The sequence below is a fragment of the Plutella xylostella genome, chromosome 30, assembly GCF_932276165.1.
Source record: "Plutella xylostella chromosome 30, ilPluXylo3.1, whole genome shotgun sequence".
Classification (NCBI taxonomy): domain Eukaryota; kingdom Metazoa; phylum Arthropoda; class Insecta; order Lepidoptera; family Plutellidae; genus Plutella; species Plutella xylostella.
Genome location: NC_064010.1, coordinates 1,473,914 through 1,495,796, shown reverse-complemented (window position 1 = coordinate 1,495,796; position 21,883 = coordinate 1,473,914). Strand labels below are relative to the sequence as shown.

The 21,883-nt window shown below is 39.0% G+C and overlaps 1 protein-coding gene across 1 annotated transcript in view; it reads right to left on the bottom strand.

The window, feature by feature from the left end:
- Positions 1–8,495, bottom strand: part of LOC105391103 (fatty acyl-CoA reductase wat) — a 29,952-nt gene extending 21,457 nt beyond the window's left edge. The window contains exons 1-2 of the mRNA XM_038121644.2: positions 8,289–8,495; positions 1,072–1,265 (exon numbers count right to left, since the gene is read on the bottom strand). Coding sequence (XP_037977572.2) covers positions 1,072–1,262 — 191 coding nt within the window. The 5' untranslated portion in view covers positions 1,263–1,265; positions 8,289–8,495. The remainder of the gene's footprint in view (positions 1–1,071; positions 1,266–8,288) is intronic.
- Positions 8,496–21,883: the final 13,388 nt, after the last annotated feature.

Sequence of the window (21,883 nt, the reverse complement as noted above, 5' to 3'; positions counted from 1 at the left end):
GGATAATTTTTAACGATAAGTCCTCCTATTTCATTGTTTTGATTAGAATCGAGCTCCAGTAGTGAATACTTAGGTATTTATCCAAAGATACATTGGTAGGTATCAGGTTTTGGGAACCATGATTTTTAAGGGTAGCAGCTCTATAACGCATAACATTTTTTTTCCTGAATAATGAATGTAAAATGTGAACGTATCAATCTTGACCTTGCTCAAACGGCATTCAACATTGTTTTAATTTTCGCATTAATTCTGTATTATCAAGGTATTACAAGCCGTACCGTTACTAGCGGAAGTAAACAATAAATATATTTTAAAAAAACTGGTCTTTGTACTAGTTGGTGACCGTACAATCGTACACAATGTTATAATAGGCGTAATTTGTAAATCGGTTTACAAACTGTTTTCAAATCAAATCAAATCATTTTATTTCATATATCAAATTGTTTTATGTATACAGGGTGTTGCAAAAGTGGTATAGTAAGCCGAAAGAAGGTTGGGTCTGGGGTGACTCAATGGCTATTCCAGCAATAGTCTAGCTACAACAAAGATACTGAAAAATACCACTCCCTCAAAATAAACACCCACAAACTATTTACTGCACATGCTGAGCATGGAATCTTTTGCCGTTATTCTGGATTGAGATATATGGCCTCGCTTTGCTCGGCTCTTTAAGGTTTAGGAAATGCCGGTTAAGTAAGTATTGCCTCGCTTCGCTCGGCTCTCAAGGGTTAAGGGAATGCGGGGTTGGTTTATGTGGCCTCGCTTCGCTCGGCTCTTTTGGGTTTTGAAAATGTCGGTAAGATTAGGCTTTGGGGAATGCTAGGTTGAGATGTATGGCCTCGCTTCGCTCGGCGTTTTACGGTTAAGAAAATACCAGTTAAGTTTATATTGCCTCGCTTCGCTCGGTTCTCAAAGCTTGAGAGTATGCAGGGTTGATATATATGGCCTCGCTTCGCTCGGCATTTTACTTAAATTTACCTCAAATCATAGCTTCGTATTTATGGCGAATCGCGATATATAGTTACGTTGATAACGAACACATGCAGCGAGGGCAAAACAAGTGAATCTAACCTCAGAAGCTTGTCGAGCAGCAGCTTGCCCAGGAAGCCGGTGCCTCCCGTGAGGAACACGGCGCTGCCCACGAACAGCTGCTGCACCTGGCTCTCCCCGAGCGCCTCCCGCTCGTCCACCATGTCCGAGGCCGTGATGTCGGCGCCCTGCTTCGTCTGCATCACTTGGGCGTTTGATGCCAGGTCCACCATTTTCTGGGGAGTTTAAAGGTTAGGTTTAATAATAATAATATAAGGTTTATAAGCATATCGAAAAAAAATACACCTAACTTGGTACCTACCGAACGAATTGACGGGCTTATCGCTAAACGCGATATCTCTATCTATTCCAGACAACCTTTAGATGGGCGGAGACTTAGGTAGTGGTAGTTGGTTTAATGTTTTTTTATTGAACATGTTAGATTCTATAATAGCTTAAAACAAAAGTTTGAACAAAATACGTTAGAGTTAAAAACAGTAGGTTGCGTTCCCAGTAAGCAAAATGTTCATTCGTTACGCGCCAAAGTTATTAATATAATGTAGGTAGTTGATATGAACGATAGAATTTCCTGCCCAGTCAATAAAACACCGTACTTTTATGCGTCCTTTCTAAAAAAATCTTACTTTACCGACTCAAATAATAAATAACACTGTTAAAAAGTAAACTAGTTTGAATTCACGTGGATCCAGGGTTGTAAGTTTTACTTCCACAAGTGAAAGGGCTCACAAGGATTCGAACTTGGTAATTCATGTAAAAGTTGACCACTACACGCGAGCGCAAAAGTCAAAGGAATTTTTTGGTCCCATGGAGGCTACAATTTACGTATACAAAAGTTAAAAATAGAAGTAAGTAACTTTTGATCGCAGAATGAATCCCAGGGTAGAATTTTTCAGTCAATAATATTTTATTTTCACTGTTAGCAGGTTTTACTCGTACTGAGTATTCTATTCTATTATGTGGGGGTGTAAGTACCTGCACCTGGCTCTCTCGAGTGGAACCTTTGTGCATATCCCCAAGGTCTAAACTGCCTTCCTAAGCTTGGACCATTTCCCACCACGCTGGTCCACTGCGGATTGGTGGGTTCACATATCTATATATGCAGGTTTCCTCACGATGTTTTCCTTAAAAAAAAAGCTGTTTCGCACATTCTGCTTGAACATTTGCCATCAAATAAAATCCAATGGGGATGACACTGATAAAACTGCATCCTGTATAATACACTCACGGGCAATGAAAAGGTTCCACTGGGAAAAACACCAAATTACTCCTAAACGGAAAAGGCTAGCTTAATGTCGCCTTCTGCAACATTGAAGTACATTTAACAGAGCATCAGGATATTACCAACTAAAAACGGTAATATTTTGTTAAAATTTTTAATTAAATGTTTGCAAAAATTCGGGTTGTTTGGTGTCGGAATTTTGCGAGTGGAACTGTTTCTTTGCACGTGAGTGTAGTATAATCGTTGGTTGAGGAAACCCGAGGCCATTGTGTTATGGCATTAGAAGAGGCCTATGTCCAGTGGACGAGCGTTGGCAGTAGATAATCCTAACTAATATTATAAATGCGAAAGTAAATTCTGTGTCTGTCTGTATGTCTGTTTTACTCTTTCACGCCAAAACTAATGATCGGATTTGAATGAAATTTGGTATACATATGGTCTAGACCCTGAGAAAGAACATAGGCTTTTTATCCCGGAATTCCCACAAGAAAAAGTTCGCGGAAACAGCTAGAAATAATAATAATTTAAGTATTTATTTAAATTCACAATTGACAATGAAAGTCTAAGTCCGGTTTCGTCTACATCGCCTGATGGTTGGTATAATAAAGCTATCTAAATTCAATTAAATCTTACTCATACTTAGGTATGTTATGTTTAGGCCTTCAGATAACGGACTTTACCTATCTCTAAAGAGACGGTTAACCACAAAGTTTAACTGATTTCTCAATGGGTAAGTAATTTGATTAAAATTAAATAGGCGTATTTTTTCGAATTTCCCCATTTTGTGTTGTTTGTCTATTTATAACCGTTTAGCCGTTTAGCCGCAGTATAACCGTTTATTTATAACTACACTCACGGGCAATGAAAAAGTTCCATTCAGAAATCACCGCATTACACCGAAACGAAAAAAAAAACTAACTTAATGACGCCTTCTGCAATAATATGTACCTAAGTGTATTTATCGGCGCAACAGAATTATTACCAACTAAAACCATGTTCAAATTTCCTATTAAATGTTTTTAAAAAATTACGCGATTTGGTGTGTTTTATTTCATAATTTTAGACGACCGAATGGCGTAGTGGTTAGTGACCCTGACTACTGAGCCGTTGGTCCCGGGTTCGATTCCCGGCTGGGGCAGATATTTGTTTAAACACAGATATTTGTTCTCGGGTCTTGGATGTGCCCGTAAAATGGCAATAGGCCCGCCCCCTATTACATTGGGACTAACATAACACTGGAAAAGTGGGTGCAGCAATGCACCTCTGCCTACCCCGAAAGGGAGTACATGGGAGTACAAGGCGTGAGTGCGTGTTTTATATTTAGCTTAAACTGGTGATTACAAATTTTGTAGTGACGTTGTTCTCTCTAGAACCTTACCTACTACATAAACCTCAATGACCACTTATGGGTTTTTCTAAGTCTAAGAACAGTTTAAAATATGTATACACAGTTGTTTACTTCATCTCTATTAGACGTTGCGACGGATATAACCATCTATATCATTATATTTAATACTAATACTTGCTCTGAAGGCGTTGGGAAATGTACTGTATTGGTCAACAGAAATATTAGCCGATGTCTCCGTCCGGTGTTAAATATGATTATTATGATAAAATTCTATACTGCACATAAAAGTCGAACTTAATGGTAGTAGCATTCTCTACCAGTTAGCCTTTGGTGATGTCGAGAAAGTGATTGGTAGTGCAATAGTTCGCGAGAGGAGAACACCTACCCTAAATAAACTTACTTATAGTACGTAACAATACAGGGTGTTGCAAAAAGGGTATACTAAGCCGAATCCTACATGTGCAGCATGGTGTATCTAAGCCCGAAACTGAAATTAGAATTTGGAAATTCGCGAAAAAAAATTTTTTTTTTCCATAGTAAAAGTCACGTGACCAACAAAGTTTCCATGGAAAATGTTATTTTTTTCGCGAATTTTCAAATTCTGATTTCAGTTTCGGGCTTAGATATACCATGCTGCACATGTAGGTTTCGGCTTAGTATACCCTTTTTGCAACACCCTGTATATTATAATTGTATATTATTTAAGTAAGTCTAGAAATACATAACAAAAAGTACATATATTATTTTGTCCTCGCGCTTTCATCATCCAGTAGGCACTATATACCTAGGTACTTATAAAATCTTGTTTACCCTTTAGCCTTTTTTTCCGAATTCAGTCCAAATTTACTGAATTAGCCCCTTTTCAGCTTCCCTTTTTTTAAAACCCTGTTTAAACATTTCATTAGGGACCTATACTAGTATTATTCTCATAAACAAGAATTACAATAAATACCTAACAAACAAAAATAGACATAACCACTCAACCTATGATTATTGAATAAATTATTGGAAATAAGACAACAGTCTATTAGAATTCTTGAACTTGAAAATTATGAATTCACGTACGTCTAGAAGTCAAGGGCATTTATGCTTCCTGATATTGCGAGAAAATTGCCTAACTTTATTGTGTTTTGTTTAATTTAGCAGTCATGACATGATGCTCATATACAGGGTGTTGCTAAAAGTGTATACTAAGCCGAATGGGGGTGTCGCAGGAGGCCGCTTCTACAACACCTATTATTGAGGATATTATGACAATGGACAAATAATTGTAAAATTTTACGTCCAATAAAGTTATATCCTATTCTATTCTATTCTACACTCTGTAGGTATAGGTATTTCCTGAATATGATCATCCCTTAAATTTTACACACTGTACATACCTTTACATAAAGCTGTAATATGCCTACGACTTTATTATATCCAATGACTAGGTAAACAACCTATTACATAGTCATATTCATGAAAGATAACGATGTAACTCGCCTATACATAGACCACCCACGTAAAACAGTTGAAAAAATACAAAGTAATCATTATAATTAGCATAAAATAAGCTATTGTCATTCGAGTTGCGTATAGTTACGTCTATTTCTGATTGTTTTGTCATAATATGTCACATTGTCTACAAGGAAGCTAGTTTGACCCCTAAATTATTTGACAGTTTGGTAAATAGCATGCCAATCTTATGAGCGAATAGACAAATAACTGTAATTAATACTAATTAAGTATAATTTTTGATCTTCCTATTGAAAATATAATTTGAAACATTTTATATCATCATCATCATCATCAGCCAAAAATCATCCACTGCTGGACATAGGCCTCTCTTAAAGAGCGCCACAACACTCGGTCCACGGCCGTCCTCATCCAGCCACTACCGGCTACCCGCCTAAGGTCGTCGGTCAAGCGGGCAGGTGGGTGTCCCACGCTGCGTTTGCCTGTTCGTGGTCTCCACTCGAGAACTTGTATTAGCACCCTATTAAGGCCCGGGTCTCCTATTTACTCCGTAGGTCGCGTCAAGTGTCACCGCCGTAGGCCGCGTCGCGATGCTCATACATCTACGCGCCAAACGTCGGCGTGTGAGGGAGACCGCATCAGTACATTTCTATAGTGAGCATCGTGACGCGGCCTACGGCGTGACGCTGGACGCGACCTACGGCGTAAATAGGAGACCAAGGCCTTACTAAGCGCTCCTATCGCGTACTTGGTCTTGATCAGCTATGTAAGTACCTGTTTTTCTATTTACACTGTCAATTAATTATGTACATAGCTAATGTATATACTGGCCATGATTGTATTGGTATATAGTTTTATGTATTTATTTCTAAACCCGTGTTAAACTATAGATGGCTCCTTAGTTGATGACGTTTTACACAAAAATTCCCCATTTGAATAAATTACAAAATTAAAAAAAATATTTATGAAATAAGTACGAAAACCCGGTCTTATTGCTATCTATGCTGCTTGCTTATCAATCTCTACCAGGCTTCGTCCACCTTTGGATGCAAGTAATATTATGACTATCGAAAAGTATTTGTATAATTTTAAGTCGAATAAAAAATATAGTTGACAATGTTGTTCAATTTATAATCGAATAAATATGAAGATATCATTTAGATGTCGTTTCAAATCAATTAGCTTATCTTTAAGAGCTACAAATCTATAACAATAAACAAATCATGTTCAGCTTAAGGTGAAGACCAGATCACAAATAGAAAAACCTAGCGTGGGACACCCTCTCCTGAACGACCTATGTCATGTGGTAATAGTTGAATGAGGAAGGCTGAGGACAGAGTTCAACAACAAAACACAAGTGCTCATCACACGAAAGTTTGCCCTGGGCGGGATTCGAACCCGCGGCCCCAAGCTTCGGAAGCAGGTTCGCTATCGCCTAGACTATAAGTTCCGTCTATAAATGTTTTTCCTTTAAACGTATATGACCTTATGTTTGTGGATTAGCTTAACCTTCAGAAAACCGGGTGTTAGCTAAGTAAATTGCTTACATAATGGTGTATACAGCAATTTTTAGCACATACAGTGGACATACACTTATTGTTTGCTTTAATATTACTATAGTTTAGTGTTGTCGGTGAATAAAGCCAGGTCGATATATAATATCGATTCACTTCGGGGTCCAAGAAAGGAGTTTCATATCTGTATCTTATACAATATACAGAGTGTTGCAAAATGAGTATACTAAGTCCAAACCTACATGTGCAGCATGGTATTTCTAAGCCCGAAACTGAAATCAGAATTTCAAAATTCGCGAAAAAAAAGTAATTCTCCATAGTAAAAAGTCACGTGACCATGTAGGTTTCGGCTTAGTATACCCTTTTTGCAGCACCCTGTATACATAAGGCACTACGCTTACTGCACGAGACATTGATGAGACATAAACTTTATCGGTATATTCTGTCAGTGACATCGGGGTTTATAATAGATGAAATTTATCGATATCAAAGCTACCCACTTGGCATTGACACTAGTTTTTATAAAAGTTTAGTGCTATTTGATTTGACTTTATTAATGACAGGTAAATTCCTACTATGTAAATACAATCTCACAAAGTTTAGTTCATGAAACTAAACTTTGTGAGATTGTATTTACATTCATGGTTTTTGGCAATGATTTATTTTTTCTTTAAATTATTGCCAGCTATGAATGACGTTGAAAATTACTTTCCAATCGTATGAAGTAGAACATTTTTGTTACGGTTCTTGTATCATATTTTTGGCGCAATAGACTTTAAATTGAAGCGTGAAATCTAAAGTCAAATTGTTCCTACCTACTATCTCTTTTATATAAAGTTTGTTTGAAAAAAATTATTGCCTTTAGCTATAAGGTCAAATTATTGTATAGTATAAATGAAGTTGTATTTTTATTTACTTTTATGGTGCAATTATTTATAATATTTTTTTTGGCATATAGGTACGTCAGAAGTTGTTAGGCCAGCGTGGTGGACTAAGGCATCCTAAACCCATGGAGACCCATGATGTCCCAGCAGTTAGGACGCGATGGGTTGGGATGATGAAGAAGTTGTTTTTATTTATCACACGTGCATTTTTTGTGGATTGTTAGTAAATTTTTGTTTACTTACCTAATTGTTATTATAAGTTACGGTTATAATGGGATTTTTGTCTAAGGTAGGGCTATAGACAAAAAAATCGATAGTGGTTGAGGAAGTATAAGGACAGAGTTTATACGCTCTTTTTCTAGGAGGTATAATATATGGTCGTTTGTCAGATAATAATACAATTGTAATAGGCTATTTAATAGAGATCGAATCGATTTGTCCAACGAATAACGCAAACTTTAAAGCTCTCGTTGAAAATAACAAAATTATTGTTATAGTTAAACCCGGCGATTGTTTAAATTTAGAACGTCATATTTTTTCTATGTCGGCAAAATTATGCTAGTGGTCAGTATCAAGGTTAATTTTATTGAAAAAAACAAAAACATGCATGGATTAATTGAATTGTTGTCTAACCGTGACGTAGACTGACAAAGTACACGTTTTTCTTATAATTATTTATTAAGTATTGTTCAGTCTTAAAGAAACTATTTAGATAATAAACTTCAGATAATTTTAATTTTCTAAAACTTACCCTAAATCTACCCTAAACGTTAGTAAATAAATTCGAGAAAAAAGAACAAAATATTAAAACTCACCTCAATATTGTAATTCAAAAAAGGAACACAACTCAAAGCCACGAACTTCAAAATTCAACACCAAAAAGTTTTTAAAAACGGAACACCGTCGCGCGCGTTTTTTCGCAAAGAGGTCGTATTCCAAACTCCGTTTTCTGCGACCGTGCCGCGCCACAGACCAACACAGACTGTTAATGCTGACCCAATGTTTTAAACTTGCTCAATCTGATTTTCGTACGTGATGCTTTAATGTAATATCGCGAAAGGCATCGTTTAAACGACAGTGCGGGGACGCATTTCTTAATGACGCTGCGTCACTGGGCATCATGATGGTTGAGTCATTTACGTCATAATGTGTTCTTTGAACTTGTTATAAACGCTGGGTTTGGGGTAGTTTGTAAAAATAGTGTAGTTTGTTGGGTACTCACTACTTTGAGTCAATGAAGGGATTATAATAACACTAGCTGTGCCCGCGAGCTTCGCTTCGCCTTAAAAAGTTTTCCCGAGGGAATTCCGGGATAATAAGTAGCCTATGTTCTTTCTCAGGGTCTAGTCTAGAGCATTATATACCTATACCAAATTTCATTCAAATCCGTTCAGTAGTTTTGGCGTGAAAGAGTAACAGACAGACACAGTTACTTTCGCATTTATAATATTAGTTAGGATGAAGATTAGGATAAACGTTGGGTTTGGGGTAGTTTGTAAAAATTGTGTAGTTTGTCGTGTACCCACTACTTTGAGTTCATTAAGTTACTTATTTATAGCAAGTAGCTATCACGTGATTACAAATGTAAAGCAAAAAAACAATGGCTCGCTGGCAAGTCACCATCTAACATCAATTTACAAGTTCTAGAGTGAAGACCACAAACAGGAAAGCGAAGCGTGGGTCACCCTCCAGCCAGCTGGACCAACAGAAAGTGGCTGGATGAAGAAGGCCGAGGACGGAGTGCTGTTGCGCTCCTTGGGTGGCATATGTCCAGTAGTGGACGATTAGGAGCTGATGATGATGATGATGATAATCATTTACGTCAATTTTGCAGCTTGAACAAATTCTATAGGTAAGTATACTTACGTACCTATGAAACAATAATATGTTTAAGTAGTTAAAGAAACTACCTACAATAGGTTTTTTAGTTTAAAGACATATTATATTCTAGGTAAACTTAGTAAGTACCTATACATATAATGTATAATACACAGTATTAGTTGTATTGTCTATTAGCTTACGTATTTAGAATTCGTTACTTGATACTTATAAATGTTGTAGTTAATTAATTAAACGGTTTTTAATTAATATGGACTATACGGTTAATTTAATTACCTAGGCATTCTAGATTATTCCACTGAACAAAAGGAACTAATACATAAACGTAATGATAATGATTTTTTTAAATCTGTGTGGGGCATCGCCCCTTTGCAAGGTTTTTTGGAATTACTAGGTTTTTATAAAAGACTAGCTGTTCCCGCTCCTTAAAAAGCTTGGGAAGCCGTGGGAATTCCGGGATAAAAAGTAGCGTATGTTCTTTCTCAGGGTCTAGACCATATGCATACCAACTTTCTTTCAAATCCGTTGAGTATTTTTGGTGTGAAAGAGTAACAGACAGACAGATAGACAGACAGACAGACACAGTTACTTTCGCATTTATAATATAAGTTAGGAGTTTATTTCAGCACAATATTTACGTTATTAACTACTTAGTTGCTAACATTCTGATGCGATGTTAATTAATGTACCTACTTCAATATTGCAGACGGCGCAATTAAGCTAGTCTTTTCCGTTTAGGAGTAATTTAGAGATATGCCACAGGAACTTTTTCATTGCTCGCATGTATACACACACTTTTCACGTGACTCAAACATCAACCTGTTAGCTGACAATAATAAAATGAAACGTAAGAATAAAAAATATGCAATGGTGCAAAAAATACCATAACAGTGCATTGACCGAAGCGTCATTATTCAGCAAGATGATTTCGCTCAAAATAACTTTGATTAATGGTGATTTGGGCTGACCAGTTATGTACGGTGGCCTGCGCCTAAAAGTATACAGGCGGAGTTTTTAAAATAGCGATCCCTGATGATGAAGGGACCAGCTACATCTGTTATAAATCCGGGGACGTGTTGTGTGTGATGTGTGTAGCAGTGGTGTTTATGTGGATGTGCTTGAGCAGCATGTGAGCTTGATGTCGCTATTTTAAAAACTCCGCCTGTATACTTTTAGGCGCAGGCCACCGTACTTACGTACCTATATCAACAATATTTTAATACAATCTAGATGGAGTGTCAGTGCAAAAGAAACGTCTCGTAAAATAATTCGCCACTTCTACCACTGAACTCTTGTTTTGAATTGTTCTTTGTTACTTTATTCATTACTAGCTGTTCCCGCGAGCTTCGCTTCGCCTTAAAAAGTTTTCCCGTGGGAATTCCGGGATAAAAAGTAGCCTATGTTCTTTCCCAGGGTTTAAACCGTATGTATACCAAATTTCATTCAAATCCGTTCGGTAGTTTTGGCGTGAAAGAGTAAAAGACAGACAGACAGACAGACAGACAGACAGACACAGTTACTTTCGCATTTATAATATTAGTAATTAGTAATATTCATTATCATTGGTACATGCTGCATTTAAAACTACCTACTACTATTTTACTATTTTTTGTATGTGACACAGCATCTTGTTCGCACATCGTTTATCTAATTTGGGTTGATCAGTTATGTTCTTACGTACCTACCTATATAATTATTTTTGAGTATAAGTATACCTTAGTTATCTACATACCTTTGTTTTTATGGTTGGTTTACATAGTTTTTATGGTTGTATTGTACAGTTTTGTTTTCTGACATGAAATATTGGAGGTTCCGTTAAATATTTTTACTTTTCATTCGACCAGATTTAGTCTTGAAACCAAGAGTTCAAGTCCGTTCAATGAGGATTTAGATCACATCAACCACATTCCAACAGTAAGGTAAATATATTTTACTTAAGTAGGTACTTATTTTACTAGAAGATCTAACATTATGTTACATAAATACATAAAGTATGTACCTAATAATATAAATTGAATTTAAGTTCAGAAACTGAAAGGTTATTTGTTTACAATTCTCCTAAGACCCAGGCTGGGCAAGTTCGGAGAGATGGAAGAATATCTTAAGTAGGTATATTATCAGCCAAGGCAGAATACTTAACAATAAACCACACTTCCAAATATTTTTGAATGACGTCCTAAACTAAACTCTCGTGAATTTTTTCGTCTTAAATCAAAAACGGAAAGCTTTCCAAGACCCCAATAAAAAAGAAAAAAATCTAATAATAACATGTAAAAACCCAACACCCTGATTCAGACTCAGTGACGTAGGTTGCAGGCTTTCTTGACTAAAATACAACCTTAGGACCGGTTTCGAAGAGGCAGTGATGCAGTCGATTAAGCGTCTACGTCAGAGTTTAATGCTACGCAGTCTACGCAGATTGAAAAATCTAGGGCAAAAAGGTGATTTTTGTATTTATTTTATTCATTTAACTCTTTATTGTACAAATTATAGATTCGCATGTCACAAACACGATTGTGCGGACATTTTATTTACTTCCAAAAATCAGCTAAGTACTGAATTTATTAATTCTTGAAATTTATGCATTCAGACGTATAGTTGACGTTCGGAAAATTAAGTCTACTTACTAAGTTTTTTTTACGGATCCTCGAAAACGTTAGATGTGTGGATAGAAAATTTGAGTTGGAGTATTGGGACTCTATTTTATAATTAAGATAATAGACACTCTAAATGCCTACTTTCACTGCGGTGACAATCCCTAGACCTGCTCTAGTGTCTCTGTATGTTTGTCACCGACTGTCTATAATATATGGGGATATCTCACACATGGCCATCCGACCCCAAGCTAGGCAGAGCCTGTGTTATGGGTATCGGACAGCTGATAAATCTACACAAATACATAGATAGATACATATTAAATATAAATATCAACAGCACCCAAGACCCGAGTACAAATATCTGTCTTTAAACAAATATCTGCCCCAGCCGGGAATCGAACTCGGGACCTTCGGCATAGCAGTCAGGGCCACTTACCACTACGCCATTCGACCGTCCAAAAATAAAAAGACGATTTTTGTACAACTTCTCTTTCCTTTTATGTAAGAAATATGCTGAACTAGCTGTTCCCGCGAGTTCGCTGCGCCTAAAAAAGTTTTCCCGTGGGAATTCCAGGATAAATAGTAGCCTATGTTCTTTATCAGAGCTTAGACCATATGTATACTAAATTTCATTCAAATCCGTTCAGTAATTTTGGCGTGAAAGAGTAACAGACGGAAACAGTTACTTTTGCATTTATAATATTAGTTAGGATATGCTGAATATACTACGGGCTGTTAACACTATGGAGCACGGGGTTTTACCTTGAGAACAGGTTCGCAGCTTTTAATGACTATCCAGTCCTTGAGGGCGGACCTTGTAGGGAGCCTAGGTCACCTAGGTACCACTTACGTCTTCATACTGTATGTTGTCTGTAAGTTTTATTAAAATACCTACACTACCAAAATTTATGGGGCAGATGTTTTTCGATTTTTCATAACGTGTAAAATACACGTTATTTATTGTTTTAATAAAACTGACACCTAAACCTAATATATTTTTATATGCAGTAAAAAGTAGAAACAGAACTATGTATGTTACTGATAAAGCCCAAAGGCCTGAGTCACCCTCAGGTGGTCAAACAACAAAAGATTTTTTTTTTTTTTTTTTACAAGTTTTTCTAAATGATTAGAAAAACTTTTGTTGTTCTACGACTTTTAGAAATTCGGCTTGCTATATCACTTTGCATTTTGCAACACCCTGTATAAGGTCCCTCTCCCAGCCACGCTATAGTAAGCGGCCCGTACAGGATAAGAACCCAGTACTTTACGCAGCAAAAAGGAACAAGTAATCTGGGATTCCCCGATGGTGTATTCCGAGACTTTTAAATGCTTGCGTGGAATTTGTATGTAGAGAGCTTATTAAACTCTTATAATACTTAGATATTCTATTCTATTCTATTCTATTCTCTGTGGGGGTGTAAGTACCTGCACCTGGCTCTCTCGAGTGGAACCTTTGTGCATATCCCCAAGGTCTAAACTGCCTTCCTAAGCTTGGACCATTTCCCACCACGCTGGTCCACTGCGGGTTGGTGGGTTTACATATCTAGGTGTGCTAAGTCTAGATATGCAGGTTTCCTCACGATGTTTTCCTTCACCGTAAGAGCGATGGTATACATTGTACTTAAGTTAAAAGAACTCATTGGTACATGTCAGCGCCGGGATCGAACCCGCATCTCTTGCGTGAGAAGCGGGCGCTTACCCGACTGAGCTACCACCGCTCTTACTAGACTAATACTTAGATAATATGTATGTATGTGTTTATGTTTATAGGTACATAAGTAAGTATTTTCCACATATTACACTCACGGGCAATGAAAAAGTTCCACTCACAAAAAGCTAACAACAAAGGAAGCAAATTTTTTCATGGATTCAATTTAAAATTGGAACAAAATATTAACGATTTTAGTTGGTAGTGTGACACAAACTTATCTGTTCCGGTGAGAGCGAACTAAATTGATCCATATCTCATTAATTACTAATGAATTGTATATTGTAAATGTTTAGATGAGTTTATTAACACCGCAAGAGCGAATTAACAATACGAGCAAACTTAAAATATTATAGAATTAAGAAATATTAGTCATTTATGTGAGCTCTCACCGGAACAGATAAGTTTGCGGCACTGTAATATCCTGATGTCCTGTTAAATGTACTTCAATGTTGCAGATCTTTGTATCTGTGTACCGGGAATGGGCAATGTCCGAAAAAATTCGACAACGCTCATAATTTTTCTGATGATAGGAATAACCCTCCGTATCATCCTAAAACAATCTCAGATTTTTTCTATGCGTTAGTAATTTTTAGACGACCGAATGGCGTAGTGGTTAGTGACTCTGACTACTGAGCCGATGGTCCCGGGTTCGATTCCCGGCTGGGGCAGATATTTGTTTAAACACAGATATTTGTTCTCGGGTCTTGGATGTGCCCGTAAAATGGCAATAGGCCCGCCCCCTATTACATTGGGACTAACATAACACTCTGGCGAAAAGTGGGTGCAGCCATGCACCTCTGCCTACCCCGCAAGGGAGTACATTAGTACAAGGCGTGAGTGCGTGTGTGGATGATACGGCGGGTTATTCCTATCATCAGAAAAATTATGAGCGTTGTCGATTTTTTTCGGACATTGCCCATTGAAAAATCTGTGTAGTTACCTATATCAGCTGTCTGATACCCATATTATTATACGCTCTGCCTAGGTTTTGGTCGGATTGCCGTGTGTGAGATATCCCCATATGTGCCTATATAAAGAAGGGGATTTTAACCACCAAAAAAAAAGGCGGAGATTCTCGAATTTGACTGTAATTGCTTTATGCAACTTAAACAATTTTGAGCTATCAAGTATAGTTAAGTAAGTAATAATGCTTAATTTTAATATCAAATTGAGGCGGTCCCAGAATTGGAAAAAGTAGATTAAGCCTTATAATGTAAATAGGTGCCTACTTAATTTCTATAGAAGATCAAAGTTTGAAATCGGGTATATAGGTAAGTACCTAAATTTAATTATATTAGGTAATGTTAAGTAAGTAGGAAGCTAGCTGCAAGTTATTCTGAAATATGTGAGAAGGCACTAAAATAATAAATGATGGAATTCACTTAGGATTAGATTGATTGGTCCAATAACCATAAATAAAACGTATAATGCAACAAGTAGTCAGTCAGGTTAAAGACCAATGAACTGAGGTGAGCTCCTGTTCCATTGAATTAATGGTAAGCTAAAGTCCAGCCCAGCTAACTTTGCAACACAAACAAGTGCCAACACCAAAAAGAGCTTATTAGAGCAAGAATTATAATACAGTTATTCTTTACAATTCATAATCAGTTGGAGTAAAAACTACCAGCTTTACTTGTTGCAAAGTTAACGTTGTGTCTTAATATATCTTAAATTTTAGTATGGTCATGTGCAGAGAAACCTGAACCCCCTCTTATACAGTGAAACCTGGTTAAGTGAGACTTCAAGGGTCCTGCAATATCGTTTCACTTATAGAGGTATTCCAATTATCCAGTGTCTCAGATATACTGGTATAAATAAATATCTGTATCATTTACAGAGGGTTCCATTAATAGAGGTGAGAATACAGGTTATTTCAGGTATACAGGTGCGATCATTAAATAAAATTTATTTAATATATAATTTTAATTCATTATTAAAAATTCAGCACAAACTTCTTCGCGTGTCTTCAAACTTTCATAAACGGATATTAAATTCTGTTTTTCACGTAATGATAACGATTGTAGCTTTCGTTTTGACATTTTTCAAATTTAAACATCTGTATGATAGTAAAGCAAAACTACTGAAGCTCAAAATGTATACTTACGTACTTGGAATTACGTGTTGAATTTTAGGGTAGAATAAGAATGAGTAAAACAAACAATGTTATCTCAGTTACTTAGTTGTAAAATTTACTCGCTGTCCCAGTTACAGAGGTAACTATGATGATAAATAAATGGAAAGAACAAATCCCAGATATAGAGGCTTGCCTCGTCCCACTAACAGAGGTAATTCAGTGCCAAAGTGTTGGGACCTCAGCATGAGTTCCAGCTATGGAGGTTTCTCACTTATCCAGGTCACACTTAACCAGGTTTCACTGTAGTAACAATGTTTCTGAGAGGGGTCAGATTTCTCTTCCTTATACTGTACCTAGTCGTAATAACACCCAAACATCTTACCCACAAAACCGTGTGTTTTCCTAACGATTCCACAAATACATTATTATGATGTTTATTTAACGAGCACTTGGAATAAAAACGTCGTGGTATTTAACGATACCAAAATAACCGACGTAATACGTCTTATCACAATGAACGTCAGTTATTGGTTTTCATTGGATGGAAAGTCCATCGAGCAATGAGCGGTGGTAGCTCAGTCGGGTAAGCGCCCGCTTCTCAAGCGATGCGGGTTCTAATCCCAGCGCTGACATGTACCAATGAGTTCTGTTGAATTTAAGTACAATGTATATCATTGCTCTTGCGGCCTTTGGTCTCGGAATCATACGAGTCATTAACCCGGTCTTGGGGAGGACAGGGTCATCTTCCCTGCACTCCACCAAGGTAAGTCCTGTCCGGCGCGTCCATGTCGCGGGGGTGGGCACCCCACACTCCAGTAGGCCGGAGTGTGCGGGTGGCGAAGTTCGGACAGGGACCCAGTTCTGCGGGGTATATCGTGGACCCCGTGCCCAGGGTTACGGGTGAAGACCCTAACGGTAGATGTGGCGGAGAAGGTGGGCTTCGGTACGGCACACGCTGGCGGATGGGGCGACGGATCCGGAGTACCGTAGGCGACATTAAGGTCTAACCCGAACAAGTCGGCAGCTCCTGCAACCAACGCGGCCCCTCACGTAATGACTCGTCATTCCTGAGGACTCAGCCGTAGAGGTCGAGAGAAGGTCACGGACGCTGGGCAAGTTCGTGGTCTTTAAAACGTGTCCCAGGCATGCAGCGCCTGTGGAGAGGACACTCCACTCGTACCTAAATCGGTGCGGAACACAACACGGGGAGTCGCAGTCACCGGTCATAAGCCCGGCGCTGATGGGCGTGTGCGCGGGCGCCAGGGGTGGCTCCTGTCGGTAGGATAGTCCATCGCGGCTAATTGACCAGTTACCGCCTGCCTAAGCTGGGCAGCCCCCGGCCAATAAGGTACTGGTCCGCCCCTCATTCTGCGCTCCTATAGGTGTGTGGAGCAACAGGCATGTCATAGTGTCTGCAACAGGATGAGTATCGATGCACCTAGCAGAAATCAAAGAAAAAACAAAAACGATAATCTCCCAACAACTAGGTTTGCCACATGGAATGTTCGAACGATGCTTCTCGGAAGTGATGATCATTTATCAACAGCTGAAAATATGCCTGAAATAAGGAAAACTGCAATCATAGACAGAGAGCTGCTCCGCCTTCGCATTGACATAGCTGCGCTCTAGGAGACCAGACTTCTAGAGGAGGGCAGTTTGCGCGAAGATAATTACTCCTTTTTCTGGAAAGGAAAAAACAACGGTGAGCGGCGCGAGCATGGTGTCGGGTTCGCGGTTCGAAACGGTTTACTCGGCTGTATTCAAACACCTGAATATCTATCTGAGCGATTGATGACTTTAAGACTAATGTCGACTGCTGGGCCTATTACTTTTATATCAGCCTATTCTCCAACCTTAAAAGCTCCAGCGGATGTAAAGGACAAGTTTTATGAAGACCTACAACGAGTACTAGAGAAAGTTCAAGCTTCTGACAAACTCCTTTTGCTTGGTGATTTTAATGCTAGGATAGGTCGGAACACATGACTGGCCGGAGTGTATTGGCTCACATGGACTTGGTAATATGAATGAAAACGGTCAACGATTGCTGGAACTCTGCGCTCTAAACTCTCTCTGTGTAACTAACACCTACTTCAAAAACAAACTGATGCACAAAGTATCATGGAAACATCCGCGATCGGGCCACTGGCACCAAATAGACTTTATCATTACTAGAAGGAAAGACCTCCGTGACATTCTGAATTCGCGTACTTACCATAGCGCTGACTGTAATACTGATCATTCTCTAGTCATGGCGAAGACCCGCCACAACCCGAAAAGGATTCATTCGGCTATAAGCACTAGTCGCAAGGTCGCATTGAACACCGCAGCTATGATGGACCAAGATCGTTGCAAAAAACTTGAGGAGCTGATTAATCACCAACTTAGTGCTGAACATCTGGCTGAATGTGCAAGTGTGGAAGATATGTGGCACATGATAAAGCAAAAAATTATGTCCGCGGCAGAAAATATTTTCGGGAGAAAAGAGAAAGTTGCTAGCGACTGGTTTGCTGAGTATGCACATATTCTGCTACCACTCATTGAGGTAAAGAGAGCTGCTCATATTGATCTCCTAAACTCACACAATGATCTGGCGAGACAATCTACTTACAAAGCAGCAAAATCTGAAGTACAAAAAGTCAGTCGTAACTGCGCAAATGAATACTGGTCCAAACTATGCCTGTCGATACAGAAATGTAGTGACACTGGTGACTTGAGGGGTATGTACCAGGGAATAAAACGAGCAATCGGCCCAACAAAAAGAAAACGTGCCGCGATTAAAGATCTGGATGGAAATCCGATTGCCGACAAGAATGAAGAACTTACAAGATGGGCACAACATTACTCAAACCTGTATTCTCAGGAAGTTGATATACACCCGGATGCGCTGGCTATTTTTGCGACTCATTTTGTAGTAACCGAGCTTGACAATCCTCCCACAGGTGACGAATTCGTTAAAGCCGTACGTGATCTAAAACTGGGAAAAAGTACAGGCCTTGATAACTTGCCTGCTGAACTCATTCGGCTTGGCTGCGTCTCATCTCCCCTGTATGCACTTCTATTGCGTTGCTGGGATGAAGAGACAATACCTCAAGACATGAGAGACGCTGAAATAATCACCCTATATAAAGGCAAAGGTGACAGAGGAGACTGCAATAGTTACAGGGGCATCTCATTGCTAAGTATAGCGGGCAAGGCATTTGCAAAGGTTGTACTCAATAGACTGGAAACTTTAGCCGCCAGAATATACCCTGAATCGCAATGTGGATTTAGAGCTGGTCGTTCTACAACCGACATGATTTTCACCCTTCGTCAGTTACAAGAAAAGTGCCGTGAACATCGCACTCCACTATACATGGCATTCGTCGACCTAAACAAGGCGTTCGACACCGTGAGTAGAAAGGGACTTTATGAAGTGCTGTGCAGAGTTGGATGTCCTCCAAAGCTTCTTAAGCTTGTTCGTTCATTTCATGACAATATGAACGGCTCTGTAATGTTCGACGGTGAGAGGTCCACAGCGTTTTGTGTCAACCGTGGGGTTAGACAGGGTTGCGTGCTTGCTCCTACCCTATTCGGGATCTTCCTATCGGCAATACTTCTGACTGCCTTTGAGAATTGTGATGTCGGGGTGCATCTGCATACCAGAACAGACGGGAGATTATTTAACATCGGTCTCCTAAAGTCAAAAAGACTACGCCTAGACTTAATTGCTAGAGAACTGTTATATGCTGATGATGCTGCACTTGTCGCAAACTCAGAAAATGAGCTTCAGGAGCTGTTGACGAGGTTTAGCAAGGCATGTCACTTATTTTCAATGAGTCAATCAATCAATCAATCCCAAGAAGACTGTGGTCATGGTGCAAAGTGTGGATCGGCCGCATAAGATCACACTCGACGGCGCTGTCCTTGATGTCGTGGATCACTTCTGCTACCTCGGTTCAATAACCACATCAGCTCTGACAACTGACAAGGAAATAGACTCTCGGATTGGCAAAGCATCGACCTCATTTGGAAAGCTTTATTCTCGCGTATGGAGAAACTCAAAGCTCACCACTCACACCAAAGTCCTTGTATACCAGACTTGCGTCCTAAGTATACTATTGTACGCTTCGGAAACATAGACTACCTATGCTAAACAAGAACGCAAACTTAATGCTTTCCATATGCGTTGCCTAAGATCTATCCTTGGAGTAACGTGGGAGGACAAAGTGACAAATCGGAATGTCCTGGAGAAGACGCGTTGTTGCAGTATAACAGCCATCCTAAAGCAACGTCGTCTCCGCTGGCTCGGTCATGTCCACCGAATGGATTCTGGGAGGTTGCCACGCCAAGTAATGCTGGGACAGATCGCTGATACCAAACGACCAGTGGGAAGACCAGCTCTACGCTTTAAAGACTGCTGCAAGCGTGACATGCATAGTTTCGGATTACAGACAAACAGCTGGGAAACACGCGCCGAAATGAAACCTGAATGGCGCCGCGATATTCAAGCAGGCATGGCGAAGCATGATGAAGACTGGCTTGAAAATCTAAAGCAGAAAAGAATTCGCCGTGCTATGTCTCCTCCGTTGGAATCGCGTCACGTCTGCAACCATTGTGGCAAAAAATGTCGTGCTGCTATTGGACTATACAGCCATCAACGACGGTGCGGCCGTCGTGACCCATAACCCACGAGCGCTGCAACAATCATCTATATAGATGCTGTGGCCAATGATGATGCGGTGAAGGAAAACATCGTGAGGAAACCTGCACATCTAGATTCTAGATGTGTATCCTATATGCACAGTATTCATTAAAAAACGGCGATACGGCTCGCAACCTATCACGTGAGTACAAATGTACAGCGAAAAGCGGGTGACTCGCGAGTCACATCTGACTACCCCTTCGGGGATTATATTCGTGACCATATGTATGAAAATCCATGTTCGAAGCCTCTTGTAATATGTGGGGACATCTCACACACGGCCATCCGACCCCAAGCTAGGCAGAACCTGTGTTATGGGTGTCGGACAGCTGATATATCTACACAAATAAATAGATAGATACATACTAAATTTAAATATGAACACCTAAGACCCGAGTACAAATATCTGTAGTTAAACAAATGTCTGCCCCAGCCGGGAATCGAACCCGGAACCTTCGGCATAGCAGTCAGGGCCACTAATCACTATACCATTCAGCCGTCGTTGTAAACTGACAGTTCCTTCTATGAATTCAGGAGTCTGCCCCGCCGGTTTCGAACTCTAGACTCGTCATAATTTGACTATGACCATCACGTGAGTTCTAGAAGTCTATGTATAGAACGTTTCGGAATAAATTCGAATCTTGACCCTGAAATAGGTAATAAGTACCTGCGTAAATCAATACTTACTTTACAATTACGTCACTTATATAATAATGTGGTCGAATGTTCGAAAGCAACGATATACGAACTAGATAGAGTGTCTTTTATAAACTGGACTAATAAAGTAGAATGGCCATTTCTCTATGGCGCCATGAACCGCCAAAGCAGCCATTGATGACACATAATATATACTGGTGTGTATCCCATGACTACAGTACATCCTAGTGAAAATTTGATTATTATGAGGCATGGGAGAACGAAGAATAGGTAAAGATCAAGTCTTTGTACTGACTAGATGTTTCCTCATACTAAGTTTTTTTTAAACGTGATATGGATTTTTTTAAATATTTTTCCCCCATTTAGAATACCTTCATCATTGTATAAAAATAGGTTTAGTTAGTGGCTGCATGGGGATCAGATTTGGCCATTCTTATTTTCTGAACTTTTATAAACTGGACTAAAAATGCATTCCAAATACCAACTACATTACCATTTTTGATGACACACAAAACCGGTGAAAACCTGGTTAGTTCTGAGGGTCAGAGGTTCACTCTTAGTTAAATTGGAACACATTGTTAAATTTTCTCGCTAGGGATGGCGAAATAATATCGATGTATCGATATATCGATATATTTTTATAAATATATCGATATTTTCCGACGATATATTGTAAACCGATATATCGATACATCGATATAAATAATCAAGTATCGAAAAAATATCAAAATCGATATTTTTTCATTAACAATACCCTTTTGTTGGCGTCACAACGCAATGCGGCGATACTAGCTCGCAACCGTGTACCGAGCGAGAGTGTAAATACACGACATTGGCACAAAGTGACAGTA